Genomic DNA, 14,416 nt, shown 5'->3' on the forward strand with positions numbered 1-14,416 from the left:
ACCTACACAGCACAAACTGAGTGCAAATTGCCATGGGAGCCAGCTCTCTGGTTCCCATTTTGCAGTCACGGCAGTGGACTTCAAAAGAAGTCTTCAGTGCTCTACACTAACCCATCCCTAGGAGCTGATGCAGAGACCCAGAATGTCTCTAAAATGCAAACAGGCACCAAAACAAACTCAGAATGAATCTAAAACAGCTTCAGTAGCAACAGCGAGATCATTCTTCCATTTAAAATTAAAGTGAGAAATTAATTTGGGGACTAGTGGAAATAATGCCAGCTCCAGCTGGTCAGACATGGATTGCAGCAATCATTTGATCCAGGTTATTGAATCTCATACATTAGCATGTAGCACCGCATCTAACTTTAGCATCTGTAGCTCCTCAGAGACTGTCTCTAAAAAGTGACAGCCTAGCTGGGCTGCTCAAAACAGACCTCAGCATCAGCATGGCAAATGAAGCTGTCATGAGCCAGCAGCTTGCTGTATCAACCACTTCAAACACAGATGGATCGCAGGTTTTGTTGAAAAAATTGAAAGTTTTGATACTGTATTCATCTCCTATAGAAACACATGTTTTAATCAATAAATTCTTCCATTTATTTAATTTAGTTTCTTTTGGGATGTTTCTGTGCTTAATTTAATAGAACTGTATAGCATAAGATATCATCTGCTGGTCAGCAAGAGCTCTGAGGAGGTTAGTTGCATGATCCTGCTTGTAGACTATGCCTGTGTAAAAATATATCTGGCTTCACAAGGATGCATCACTTCTAATCACTCCCTTCATCTTTATGTGCATTATGTTGCAGATACCATCCTGTCTTTCCTGCTGTTCCTCACACAGTTAATCCTTCTGTGACTCAGATTACTTTTTGGTGAACCTACTGTGATGCATACTAGAAATCTGAGGACTTGTGAGGTCAAAAAATAGTTTTCAGTTTCCACTGAGACTGTCTCAAGGGAGGAGAAAAATGCCCTCTTAAGCTTTTAGCATATAGTCCATTTGCTCATTAAAGCACTTGACTGACTGACCCTGAAGTACTGGCACACTGAATTTTCTGCTTGGTAAAAGTTAGCAAGGAGTAAGCCAACATTATTTTAAGTCTCTGCTGTGTTGCTATTGAATGTTGATAGTTTTTTCAAGGCCCTAGGTGCATGAGTAAAGAAAGTCCAGGGCATGTATTTGGTAGCAGGAGCTTGTAATTGAGTAGATTAATTATTTGATTGGCATGATATAAGGCCCAATTTCAAAAGCACACAATTAACTTTGAGCACTATTATTCCCATTCAAACTGGTCATTATTCCTTTGCCTAAGTGCTTTCTTGAACTGGGTCCTGAATGTGAAGCAGCCCTGTGTTACAAAATTGATTGCTCTAGCTCCAGCAATCTGTGCTCCAGCAGCCTGGCTGCTTGGCTACAAAACCAAAGAGGGAAATTATATACACCCTTTGCAACCAGAATTAATAATGCCAGCAATGGGACAGGTAACTGGGAGAATGACCATCAGGAAAAAGATATTTCAAAGCAAAGCTGAAAAATAACAATCCCAAGTCAACAATTTTTACACCTGTCTGGGGTGCATGGAGAGTCCAGGATCTGTGAGCTGCTAAAGGGGGAGACCCCTAAGAGCAAATCCCTGCAGGTGGGGCTGGGAGCTGTGGTGGAGTGTGAAGAGCAGCTCTGCCTGCCCTGCTCAACCTGCACTGCACACAATTCACCCCCTTCTGCCCCCTCCATGGGGGAAGATACTCCTCCATCAAGGACACTGGAAATTTAACCTACTTGCACCAAACCCACAAGTGCAAAGGCCACACCTGCGGTCTGTCATTGCAGGGGTGGTAGCAGGGATTTTTCAATTGAGAGCAAAACTGATTCTTCTTGGAGAAGTACAAAGGCAAGATGCTGAGCAGTGTTTGTTAATTAAGGAACTATTATTTTGCACCACCTCACTGTACCCAAGGGCTTGGGGGGTTTGATATCACCCCTAACACAACTGGGACCATGCTTGGAAAATAATTCATCATCAGTAAGGCTGACTGGCCTCTAGTTCTAGATGTTACTTTTTACTCCATGTTTTTCTTAGTTTTTAATTTGCTATGGGTGTTTTTTTCTGTTTTAGGTGCAGGGTCCAGCTTTTTGGGTGAAGTGTAAGTCTAGTTGACAGAATGGTGTGAAAGTGTAGAAGAGTTTCTGGAATATTTTTTGTGCCCTTTTGCTACATTTGTCCCTCTCCTTGCTTGTCTGATAGGGATGAATTTTGGTGAAAGGTGGTGTAGGGTACAAACATGTCTCAAGGTCCAGAGGGACCTTCACTTCCTCCCCTCCACAGTGCAAATATTTAGTGGGTAGTACAGAAAACAAACTTGTAAAAATCAAAGTTTGTTTCTCGGCCTGGATGGCCATACTGGAAAGATTTAAGGTTCATAAAGCAGCTTAAATCAAGCAATTTTTAGAGAGAGGAGAAGTGGGATGTCATTATCTTTAGGATTAAAGTGTGAGTGTCTAGATTAGCTGGGATTATCCTGCATTTTAGAGGTGCCATGTGAAACCTTCTTTATCTTTGTTCTCATCTTGTTATGTTCTTTAAAAAATTCAGTAAAAATAAAAATTATTTTTTATGTAAGAGGTTTCAATGCTGCCAGACTGAGGCACTCACCTTTCCTCTGCCACCCTGTGTACACCCCCTACCTTTTGCCCCTCACCCTGTAAATACATTTGCTCATTTGGAGCAAGTGGGGGGAGGATTTTGGTTTTATGCCCAGCTGCAGAGCCCCCAGTCCTGCCCATAGACCCTAACAGGGCATCCTGCATCCATAGCAGTGGCCACGCAGTTGCAGCACTGAGAAGGGCAGCTGTCCCAAATCTCTGCCACAGTTTAGATCTGTCATCCTTGCTTTGAATGCCAGAGGAAGAGTTCAATCAGTTTGCTGTATAAATAGGGTGGGTGAGCTATCCATAGGAAATACCTCCAAAAATTCTCTCCCTTCAGACTGCTTTGTCCTTGCAAGTCTGTGCAGAATTCTAGCAGAGCTTTCTGTGCTTGGGATCAAGGTGGGGAAAAAATATAATTGTTTCTCAACCCTCAAAGTTGAGCAGGAGTTGAGTGAGTGAGCTGCTGCAGCCTCCTCCCTTGCAGCATCCCTTGTGGCCTGGGGTGTAGTCCTGTGCCTGTGGCAACCTCCTAGCCAAAGCCTGAATGGGGACTGTTCTTTCTGGCAGAGTCTCCTATATTCTGTAGGATGGCCTCAAGCCTATTTATGCCAGAATGTCATCTCAAAAAATGGGAATAGGGGTAAATTCAACAGTTGCAGTACCAAAGTGAAAACTAGACTTACTGTGGCTTAAGAACAAGAAAAAGAGCCAAAAGGTTTTGTGTTTGTATTTTCCAGTTTTATGGCAGTAAGTGTTATGAAATAAATTGCATTGCTTTATTAGAGTTTGGAATGGGATTGGTTTTGTACCAGCCCGTCTCAACATCTGAAAAAATCTGGTATTACAAATATATGAGACAACCCACTGTGAAGTCTGTCAGACATGAAAAATTTGGGAGAGCAAATTATGTAGTCCACCTGAGCATCTCATTCCAGCTCTGCAGGAGATGAGACATGACATAGTGTTTTCTGTAAAACAACAGATTTTTCTGTGCAATGTTTTTGTAGGAAGATACAGCTTTCAGATGTGACCTCATCCACAGAGTGCAAGGAAAGATCTCAGCAAGATGGGTTCCAAACTTCTTGAAGAAAACAAGCAGATTCTCAGTAAAAACCAGCATTTCGAAAGGTGAGTGCAACCTGAGCAAATTCTCTCTTTATTCTGTCTTCTAGAGCAAGCAGAAAGCAGATAACACTAAACTGGAAGATCTGTCAACGCCTTTGAGGGCAGACAAGTTCTGCAGAGAGACCTCAATAAATCAGAGATGGGCAATCACCAGCCGTATGAAGTTTAACAAGGGTGAGTGCTGGATTCTGCACCTGGGATGGGGCAGCCCTGGCTGTGTGCACTGGGGAATGAGAGGCTGAAGAGCTGTGCTGTGGAAAGGATCCTGGGGGTTCTGGTCCATGGCAAGCAGAACATGAGTCATCAGTGTCCTGGCAGCCAGGAGGGCCAAGTGTGTCCTGCCTTCATCAGGGACAGCATCACCAGCTGGGCAAGGGAGGGGATTGTCCTGCTCTGCTCTGAGCTGGGGCTGCCTCACCTCGAGTGCTGGGGGCAGGTTTGGGTGACACAATACAGAGAAAAACATTAGGCTGTCCTAAGGAGGTCCACAAGGGTGATGAAGGGTCTGGAGGGGAACCATATGAAGTGGCTGAGGTTGCTTGGTGAGAGAGAAAGAAGGGAGAAGAGAAGGGAGAAGAGAAGGGAGAAGAGAAGGGAGAAGAGAGAAGGGAGAAGAGAGAAGAGAAGAGAGAAGAGAAGAGAGAAGGGAGAGGAGAAGTGAGAAGGGAAGTGGGAAGGGAAGTGGGAAGGGAAGGGGGAAGGAAAGGGGGAAGGGGAAGGGGAAGGGGAAGAGGGAGAGGGAAGGGGAAGGGGAAGGGGAAGAGGGAGAGGGAAGGGGAAGGGGAAGAGGGAGAGGGAGAGGGAGAGGAGAAAAGACCTCATTGCAGTCTACAGTATCCTCATGAGGGGAAGAAGAGGGGCAGATAGAGTGACCAGTGACAGGACCCGAGGGAATGGCCTGAAGCTGTTTTTTCACAAAGTGGTTGGGCACTGGAACAGGCTCCCCAGGGAATGATCACAGCACCAGCCTGACAGAGTTTAAGAAGCATTTGGACAGTGCGCTCAGGCACAGGGTGTCACTCTTGGGGTGTCCTGCATGGGGTCAGGGCTGGATTCAATGGTCCTGATGATATCTTCCAACCCAGCATTTTCTAGAATTCTGTGATTCTAAGATCCTATGAAGCAACTTCAGAGTGTTTAGCATAATAAGGTTCTGAGGCAGACATTTTTGTGTATAAGGCAGGTCCAAGCAGAAGTACAGGCACTTCCCACACCACTCAAATCTCACCAGGAAAACACAATTTCTTTCTGAGCTTTTGTCAGCTTCCTTCTTGTTCAGCTAAAATAAATGGGAGATAAGGTACTTCCTTATATATTTGGTGAAGCTATTTCTTGGCCAATTCAAGCAATGAAAAAGTACAGAAAAATGTGAATGCAATAAAATGTTTTAGAAAGTTCACCAAACCACTCATTGGTCAAAAATAGGACTAAGGTGGTGTTATATTAGAGGGCTTGATCCAGTTATTTTATCATCATCTCATGTAACAAAAAGCATGGAGGAGCAGGAATGAAATGGAAAAGATATGGTGAAATTTGGATTACTGTTTTAATGCTCTTGCTCCTGCCTTGCCTGTTTTCATCCAACCAGAGCAGTGGCCCAAGATGTAAGCCTTCACCTGACACTCTGATTCTGTAGGTTTCAGAATTACCTGTGTCCCCAGGGACCAAGATGGAACAGAACGATGCTGCAAGCTTCACTTCTCCAACAGGCGAGAAAGAATTGGATAAGCAGGCAGAGGAGGTAGGATGGAGACATCTAATAGGTCATTGGCCAAGGACCCCAGACCCTCTTGTAATACCTGCAGCTGATTCAAGGTGAAAATGGGAGCAAATCATTTATACTGTCTTGGTCTCACTGCAGTTGGCAGAATCAAAATTCCTTTTACCCTCTGTTTCATGTGCTTTTGGGCAGAGAAGGGGGCAGAGCATGCATACAATCACACACAAACATATTTATTGACAGCAGCATGTCTAAAGAAAACTGGTGAGACCAGGCAATATTCTGCTTTAGCTAATTGCAAAAAAGGAATGTACTTACATTCCTTACTTTCCAAATTCTGTGAATTTCCTGACAATTAAAAACAACTGGAAAATAATGCCAAATACATTTTAAAATATTTAAGGATTTACCTTGAGAACAGCCATCATCTTTCCAGTGTTCTTAAGTGACACCTATTGTTACCTTAATTTTTCAGGCATGCTTTGTGGAAAGCATAACTAAAATGGCTGTTCCTGCAAAGACAATTAGAAATTTTTACAATTTTGTGCAAGTTGATTTCATGACTAGGCTTCAGAAGGGAACTTTCTGTCATTTCTTCTAAAAAAATGCACAGATCTAACAAATCAAAAATCCTTGTATAAAGACAATGGAGGGAAATCCCTACTCTTCACTGCATTTTTTGTTTTTAAAAACATGTATTTTTAAAAATTTTTCATGAGATATATTTTATTTCAATTTTTAGATTTCTGTATTCCTTGAAAATCTTCTCAAGCAGCAACGTGTTCTGTGTTCAGAGGACATAAAAAATTTGCAGGCAAGTGGACAAATTATAACTTACCCTGCCATTAATGATTTGGAAAATTCTGTAGCACACACATTTTGCACATTTTTACTTGTCCTGACACCCCTTTTTCTCAAGGGTTGGTTAACATGAGCAAGAGCGTTTTTCTGGGGAAGAATGCAGGTAGAAGACACACTGGCTGGTAATAAAAACAGAACTAACCTGTGGTATGCAGGGTCCTCAACCAGGGATAGCATTTGGTGTTTGTAAACTCCCACTAGGTGTTTTACATGCATATGGAAAAATACAGTTCCTAATTTATAAGCTTTTCAGTTTATACAGAAGCACAGGAACGCCAGAGACTAGAGTTGCTGCTATTGGTAAAAACAAGCAGGAGGATGTTTCCTCTTGTTCAGCTGACTCTTCCTCTGGTTTCTATGTATAAGTATGTATAAGTATGCAGTAAGGAATGGGTTGCAGGCTGAATTTATGAGCACACACATACACACATTTCCTCCATTTTCTTGTTTGTAAAACAAACCCAAATAAGTGGCATGGGAAGGATTTGATTTGGGTTTTGTTTTGGTTTGGTTTGGTTTTTTTTTTTTTCTGAAAGGAATAAAACCAAGTAGCATAATTAACATTAGGAGTTTCTATAGTTAGGAATTGAGACATGCAAAACTTGAATCAAGACTTGTGTTTGGTCTCCCATCTCACTAACCCTGTGTCTCTCTTGTGTCCACCCTCACCCACTGCTAACACTTTTTATTCACAGGTGTGCTTGCAGGAGCCATTCAGAAGATTGAAAGAAAAGAATGAGAAACTTATAAAGGTATGAAAGTGGTCTTGTGAAGAAAGAAATAGGTATGATACGTGATGAAAGAGTTTGAGGGTCAACCATAAATTATTAAAAATAGATTGTAAGTTTGGATTTGCCCTGGATCAATGAAGATCATGTCAGGGCAGCTCTGTGATGTGCAACTCTGTCCAGACAGTGGCACAGGAAAGATTTTGCTGGCTATCACTGGCATGACAAAATTTTCCAGTGCTGTCTCTGAGCGCAAGGATGTCTTGAGAACTGCAGATTCAGGTTTGTGGCTTACTGAGTCTTTGGGGATTCTTCTAATGCTGATCAAGGTGGGTCCCAAATTATTTGGTCCCAAGGCACGCAGTTATCCACAAAGAGATTTACAGAGTCCACCTTTCTTTCACAAATATCAGCTGGCAACTGAAGAGTTTTCAAATGTATGTTTTCCTAATTTCCTATTTTGTGGACACAACTGTGACTTCCTTACAAGAGGCTTTCTTCTTGTGTTTTACCATAGGGAAAAATACAAGCATGAGGGTAGCTAGAACCTTGGCTTCTCCCTCCAGTGGAAGGTGTCTTGAGTTTCTGAACACACATCTGGGATTTAAATTAGCCTTCTAGAACTAAAATCTTCAATATTCCTTCAACCATCATAAGATTTTCAAAAAGTGCAGTGCTGAAAAAACAGAGTGTTTTGACTTTCAAATTAATTTTCCTGCCTCACCTCCCTCCCCTTGACTGGCAGATTGCTTCTTTTTCTGCAGTAGGAACAGTTGATCTTTTTCCCAACAAAACAGTTAAATGCAAACACTTGTCATAACAAAATCTACAGCAAAGTTTTGAAATGGTGCATATGTCTGTGATTTCATGCAAATCTACAGAAAAGCAACACTTTTATATAGGAAAGGCCTCCATAAACCAAGCCATCTGGATTTATGAGTCAGCAGAGTCATTAGATCACAGAATATTTCAGGTGGGAAGGTATTGGGGGTTGGGTTTGTGTTTGGTCTGACCTCCCACTCAAAGCTCAGAGATACAGCATTCAAGGCTGCATCCAGCTGGGCTGTAAAAACCCCAGGGACAGAGTTTTTCCATCCTCCTGGCCACTCCGTGACCTTGCCAGAGTTCATTGACATGCATCAGGTACCATGGGGAATGTCTAAAATGGTCTAAAATGTGCCAAGGGGAGGAAGAGAACCCCTTCCCTTGGCTGTGCTTCTGCCCAAAGGGGTGGGAGGTGCTGCCCTTCTTTGCTGCCAGGGCACCCTGGGGGCTCACACTCAGCTCCTGTCCCACCAACCTCCAGGCCTTTCCTGCACTTCCCAACCCCTGAGGATGTTTTTCTGCTCAGGGTGTTCTGCCTCCACAAGCTGCTGAGCCCCGTGCAGTGTTTGCAGTGGCAGAAGAGCCAGGAGTTTGGTTGATGAGTGGCATCTTGTCCAAGTCCATGCCTGCACAGGCAGCTGTCCCCCCACCACCATGCCCTCGGTGTTGGCTCACACAAGCAGGGCTAAGCAGGGCTGCAGGTGACTCTGCAGCACCACTGGTCCCCAGTGAGCTGCCTGACACACCAGTCTGACACGTAGCACAGGCGCTGCAGAGCATTAGCTCCTGCTGCTGATGAAAAAACGCCTTCCCAGTGGTCACAAGCAGCTTGCCTCTCTGCATCCTCTGGGTCTGATAAAAGTTATAGCCACCCTCAAAGCATTTATCTCAGCATGGACACCAGCTTCAGCTTCTGCCTCCTGTCCTGCTGCTTTTTTTTACCAAACAGATAGGAATTGTATTTCTGTAAGATTTTTCCATCACTGCTGAGACCAACTACAATTTCTGGAGCTAGACAGACTGTCAAACACATGGTGTGATCACATAATCCTTTTTTTGATAAATGTTTGATGGAAATAAAGCACTAGTTTGAAGCTTTTTAGTAGTGTCTTTACATTGAAAATGTAACCAAAAGTAGCTTTAAAATTAAAACTTTTCCCTTAACAAGTTATGCTTTTTGTTGTTTTTTAGGAAAAAAACAGACTATCGGAAGCAAGAGAATTAGTCCTACAACAGGAAAAAATCTTAAAGGTATGACATCTTATTGCATATAACAGTATGTTCTCTTTCTTCATTTAGACCATCACCATTCTAGAATGTTTTTGCAAAGGTAATTACCAGAGCATCAAATAGAGATGCAAGAGGGTCAAATCTAGCACAGGAAAGAGTGTGGAGAGTAGGCCTGTCATTAGTCTCCAGGATACAAAAATAATGCAACACAGAATAGTTTTGGGTTAGAAGTTCTTCAGACCATTGTCTGCAAACCAGCAGGAGTGTTTTTAAAAGAACTAACCTTGTATTATTGGGAACATAAGTCATCCAGAAAGTTACTGCAATATAAAACTAATACCAGGAGGGCAGATTCCTGTAGATTTCTATCAGACCAAATTTGGGAGAGCAGGATATAATATCTGCAAGGGCAGCACCAGTGCTGATCTCATGCTAATAAGCTCTGACTTGACTTTTATTGCACACCAGACCAATGGACTAATACTAAAATTGTTTGCTTTTCCTTTGAACTTTTAAGGACATTAAGATAAAACTAGACAACTTGCACAAGCACTTCAAGCGCTCTGAACTACTTGGGTCGTAAGTATTAGCAATGCCCTCTATCCTGTATTTCTTTTTTATAGTGTACAGAATGTTTCCACATCTGCCATACATGAAGCACATGCTATTGATTGTAAGTTAATATGGTTTATGCAGCATCAAACAAGCACCTCATATTTATGTAGAACAGCTTCTTTTTCTGTCACATAATCACCCAAACACAGAAATGTAAATGACATTTAGATTTGGAAATCTCCGTCTCATTTTTTAGCATATTCCAGGAGTAGGTTTTCTTTTACTCAGTAGACCAAAGTTGTAGGGCATACTCTGGGTATTAATTTCAATTCTCTTTCCTAATAACCTGTAAGATGTTCACGGCATAACTTTGCAGAGAACAAAAGAAGCAAAAGCAGCAGCCAGAACAGCGGCGGCAAAGCCTGCAGCTACATGCTTATTTTCAGAGCAAGTGCTCTCTCTTCATGGAGAGAGTTCAAGTGACACTTAAACCATGCTCCCCCTTCACCTCACTACTAGACTGTAGTGTCCTTTAAGTAACAAGGTTACCCAGGGTTTTTGAATTCCAAAACACCATGTTTAAGAACAGAGCCCAGCACTGGGCTTCTCCCTCTGACTCTCCCCTTTCCCAGCTGCACTGCAATGCAGAAATCCTCCAACTCCAGAAAACAAGAGCGGTTAAGTATTCCTTCTAGCAATCACTCCCAAATTAAGCTCCAAGTACAATGTGCCAGCAGGAACTATGAGCCCAGTTTAAAAGATCCTCTTTCAGATCTCTAAAGTGGTTTGAGATTCAATTTTGTGCTCTGTGTTCTGCAGAGAGGAGCTGTACAATGATATTATGTATGCACCGCATTAACTGTAAGAACAGAGGCTGAATTATAATACAAAGTTTAAAACAACAAGCATTTTGAAGTAAATCTACTGCTTGCAATAGTACAGCTACCCCCACACCTGAGGGGCACTACTATTTTAATTACTGTGGTGCTTCCACCAGGCAAAGTCATCAGAGAAGACAATACCAGATCTTACCTTGCTACCATGGTAGCACATTTGATGGTAGAAACCCAGTAATAATAATACTTTCCTGCAATAAAACAATATAAATAGTGTTAGCTCTATGCTGTTGATATGTTCTCTTACCACTGTGTGGCAACTTCAGGATTGCTTAGTTTTGTCTGTTATCCAAGTTTGGAAGAACCCATGAATTCAGTTGTTCCATACAGTAATTCCTATGAAAGTGGACCAAGTGAAAAGGGTTCCCAAATTAGGTGCTTACAAACACATGAGAAGGTACAATATCCCACCACAAGAGGTTTGAGGCTCTCTGTAGGAGGTTGGGATGTATAGCATAGCAACCCTGAAATGATCATGACAGAAATAATTCTCTTTCTTTTTGCTAACAGGAAAAAGTCAAAGGAGTTGCAGATTCCAATAGAAACCTTGGGAGCAGAAAGCAGGCAAAGGGAGGAGAAGATGAAAAAGAATACACAAGATAAAAGGCATGTGCTTTGGTGGAAGAGGGAGTTTGAGCAGCCTGGCAGTAAAAGCTGTCAAGAAACAAAACCCTGATCTTGTTAAGACAGTCAAGTGATATCAGTGCTTGGCCACAAAATTCAGTGTGTGTCTCTCTTTGTCCTTGCTGTTACTCCTGAAGGCTAAATGCATTTTGGGAATCCTTATTTGTTCTCCAGTACTGAGGGTGCTGCTGGAGACAAATGCTTTTTGAAAGCTGTTCCCAGCTCTTGAGGACCTTGCTTCTGTCCAGTCAAAGCAAAGTAAAGAGAGGTTCAAAATGAAACATAACAACATGTACTTTTAGAGAAGAAACAAAAACAAGTTCAGTCTAGTAAGATCAGATTTAAGATTAAAGGAATTTGGAAGGAGGGAGAAATTAAATATTTCTTACAAAGCTCTCAAAGTAACTGCTTGGCTTTGCCATCGATTTAGTCTTTACCTTGTATGCTGCTGCTGTGAGATACTTTTTAATGCAATTGCCTTTGTAATGGGAAGCACTTATAAACTCTTCTCCACAACCAAGGCATCTGTTAGGTTGCAGCTCCTCCTCATGCTGCAGCTTTATCGTTTTCGTTAATGAGCACTTGCAACGAGCCGAGTTAGATGAAATCTCTGTTGGCGTTTCTTTTCCTCCACAGACAAGAAAGAGAGGTCTACAACTCCCCCAGCTCTCCCACCCAGAAGATAGCTGTGGTGAAACAGGTGAAAGACGACTGCACTGCCCTCCTTACACACCCACTTGTAGGGCATACTCCATCTTGCTTTGTTTCAAGCTGGAAACCTCCTTGTTTCATTAGATTAATTTTTGAGTTTTTCAGCCCCAGTGGTTCCTTGTATCACTCAGTTCCTGTGTCTCAGGGTCTCCACTCCTTGCTCAGTTTTGTTAGTGTGCAAACCCTTATAAATTGTTCAGTGTTTGTTGTCCTAGAAGTTAGAAAAGTGACTTTCAAAGTGATTCATGTCTTTTTTTCACTTTCTAGACCCAGAAATCCAGCTACCTAAAAAACTTCTGCTTCTTTCTTGGGTAAGTAGAATTTTCTCTTTGCATGCACACTTAGTTACATCCCTGGAGCACCATGGAGGTAAGATTGTTCTGACTAGTGCTGGAACACCATGGGAGAAACAGTGAAAGTGAAAAGGAGAAATGTGCTGCAAGTGTAGAGTGTAGTGTATGCAAACTTAGTGGATCAGCAGATTGAAGTAATCGGGGTGCAAACACTGCTCTGGCCTCAGGTACATTTCCTTATGAATCTGCCCACCTGTCACCTCTGAGAAAGCAGCAATTATGTGCATGCTGGCAAATGTCTCCTTCTTGCCTCCTCCTGAAGAAGAAAGGGAGGAAGGCAGCAAGTTTAACCACCTGCTTTTCTCCTCCTGGGTGGTCCATTATCAACCTTTCATTAATCCATTTCTCTGCCATACTCCCCTCACCAGATGGATGCTGGGGGGTTGCTGGTGGACTTTCACCTGCCTGGACCAAAGTAATGTGGACTCCCAGAGCCTTGGGGCCAGTGATGGCATTTCTCTATTTCCCTAGTTTTGGCTGTAGGTTTGAGGAAGATGAGCTATTTATGAGTGAATTCTTCAGTTTGTCACTTTGTGGTGAGGGAACAGCTGTTTCTGAAGTTATTTATAGATTATCTGGTGAAGGCTGGTGGTGTGACAGTCACCAACCATTGCTCATTTTCTTTGTCCCTTTCCACTAGCACTGCAGGAATGTCTCCCAAGACACATTGTCCTTTCTACTATAGCCTTGTAGTGCCTTTGTAAAAGGAAAGTAACCTTCAGTTTGCTTCTGTATGGAAGGAAGCTGTAAGATGGATCTTGAAGTTCCTTCCAGAGAAGAGAGAAGCATTTTTTCACTGTTGCACAGCCAAGCACAATTAGCAAGTGCTTATGGCTTTTTTTTTAATTTGTGAAGCTTCATTTCCATTTAAATTCGAGCATTTTCACATTAGGAAGATGTTCCTGCCAACATGGAGCATTCACCTGTGGGAATGGTATTCCAAAAGGAGCACATAAAAGCATGGCAGGGTTTGTCAGAACAAAACAATGGAGAAGTGGTGTGGACCAAGAGCACTGACAGGAATAACAATGTCCTCAGGCAAATTTGTTCCCTTCAGGCTTCAGTTGCCCACCTGTAAAGTGATGATAGCATTCAGTTTCTCTGCTCTGTGTCCTTATGTGTTTACACCACAAAGTCTTTGGTGGCAAGAGCCATTGTTAAGCGTTAGACTATTGCCAAGGAAGGACTCAATGTTGCCAGCAAGAGGAAGGAAAGATTCTGCTTTGACCAGGGCAAAAAATAGCAAAAGATTATATGTTCTGATACTTTTTAATATTAATAGAGTTTTTTTACAGTGTCTGTGGTTTTTTTTGGGGTTTTTTTGGGTGCATTTATCCTTCTCTCTTGTTGCAGGAACTCCGTGTGGCTGCTTGTCAGGTACCTACTGTCCTGTGTCTGCTTGTGCTTAACACTTCTCTTGGTTTATAATCACCTTCCTGATCCTACCTGGGCATACCAGCTGGACATACTAGACAGTATCTGCCATCAGCCATGGACACACTAAGCATAGAATATTTTACACTCCAAGCTGGATTTCTGTAGGTTTGCCATATTGCTCTGGGAAGACCAGCACTTCAAAATAAAGCATCCAAAAATGAAAAAAAACCACATGATAATATCTGTCTTTTCTGTGAGAAATTAATTAGCTCCCCAGAGGAGTGAGCATGCTCGAGTAGGTCTGAGATACAACAATTGCTTCAACATCCACATTCCAATCTACTCCCCAAATCCCTGAATGTCCTGTCCCCATCGCCATAGGCATGAGTATAGCAAATCTGTAATTAAATCTAAATAGGATCTTCTGTTAATGCAAATGGAAATGACCCCATTATCAGTAGGGCAGCGACAGCTGATAGGAGCTGAAACTTTGTCTTAAAAATGCCTGGTGGCCAACTCGGGCCCAGTCAGCTCTGTGGATCTGTGTGTCAGTCAGCCACCTCTCTGCCAAATGACAGAAGTCCTGCAAGTGGTCTCTCTTGTGCACACAGAGCAATACTGTTGCACACCCATAGTGAGACCCTCCTGAGGAATATGGGGTTTCCCCTTTTGGTCACAGCACAGGGATTGCCTGCAGGCTGTGTCAGGCCCAGCTTTACCTTGGAGGAACCTGTCATGCACAGAGCACTAGTCTGACAGTG

The 14,416-nt window shown here is 42.6% G+C and overlaps 1 protein-coding gene across 2 annotated transcripts in view; it reads left to right on the top strand.

Moving 5' to 3' along the window:
- Nucleotides 1–13,883, top strand: part of LOC111923616 (uncharacterized) — a 29,163-nt gene extending 15,280 nt beyond the window's left edge. For both annotated transcript variants that reach the window (XM_086847340.1, XM_023919435.2), the window contains exons 2-11: nt 3,823–3,949; nt 5,412–5,516; nt 6,238–6,309; nt 7,052–7,108; nt 9,101–9,160; nt 9,657–9,718; nt 11,101–11,196; nt 11,851–11,914; nt 12,193–12,236; nt 13,632–13,883. In XM_086847340.1, the coding sequence (XP_086703466.1) occupies nt 5,445–5,516; nt 6,238–6,309; nt 7,052–7,108; nt 9,101–9,160; nt 9,657–9,718; nt 11,101–11,196; nt 11,851–11,914; nt 12,193–12,236; nt 13,632–13,782 (678 nt within the window). In that variant the 5' untranslated portion in view covers nt 3,823–3,949; nt 5,412–5,444 and the 3' untranslated portion in view covers nt 13,783–13,883. The remainder of the gene's footprint in view (nt 1–3,822; nt 3,950–5,411; nt 5,517–6,237; nt 6,310–7,051; nt 7,109–9,100; nt 9,161–9,656; nt 9,719–11,100; nt 11,197–11,850; nt 11,915–12,192; nt 12,237–13,631) is intronic.
- The last annotated feature ends 533 nt before the right edge of the window (nt 13,884–14,416 follow it).

This window comes from Cyanistes caeruleus, chromosome 1 (assembly GCF_971803275.1).
Source record: "Cyanistes caeruleus chromosome 1, bCyaCae1.hap1.1, whole genome shotgun sequence".
Lineage (NCBI taxonomy): Eukaryota > Metazoa > Chordata > Aves > Passeriformes > Paridae > Cyanistes > Cyanistes caeruleus.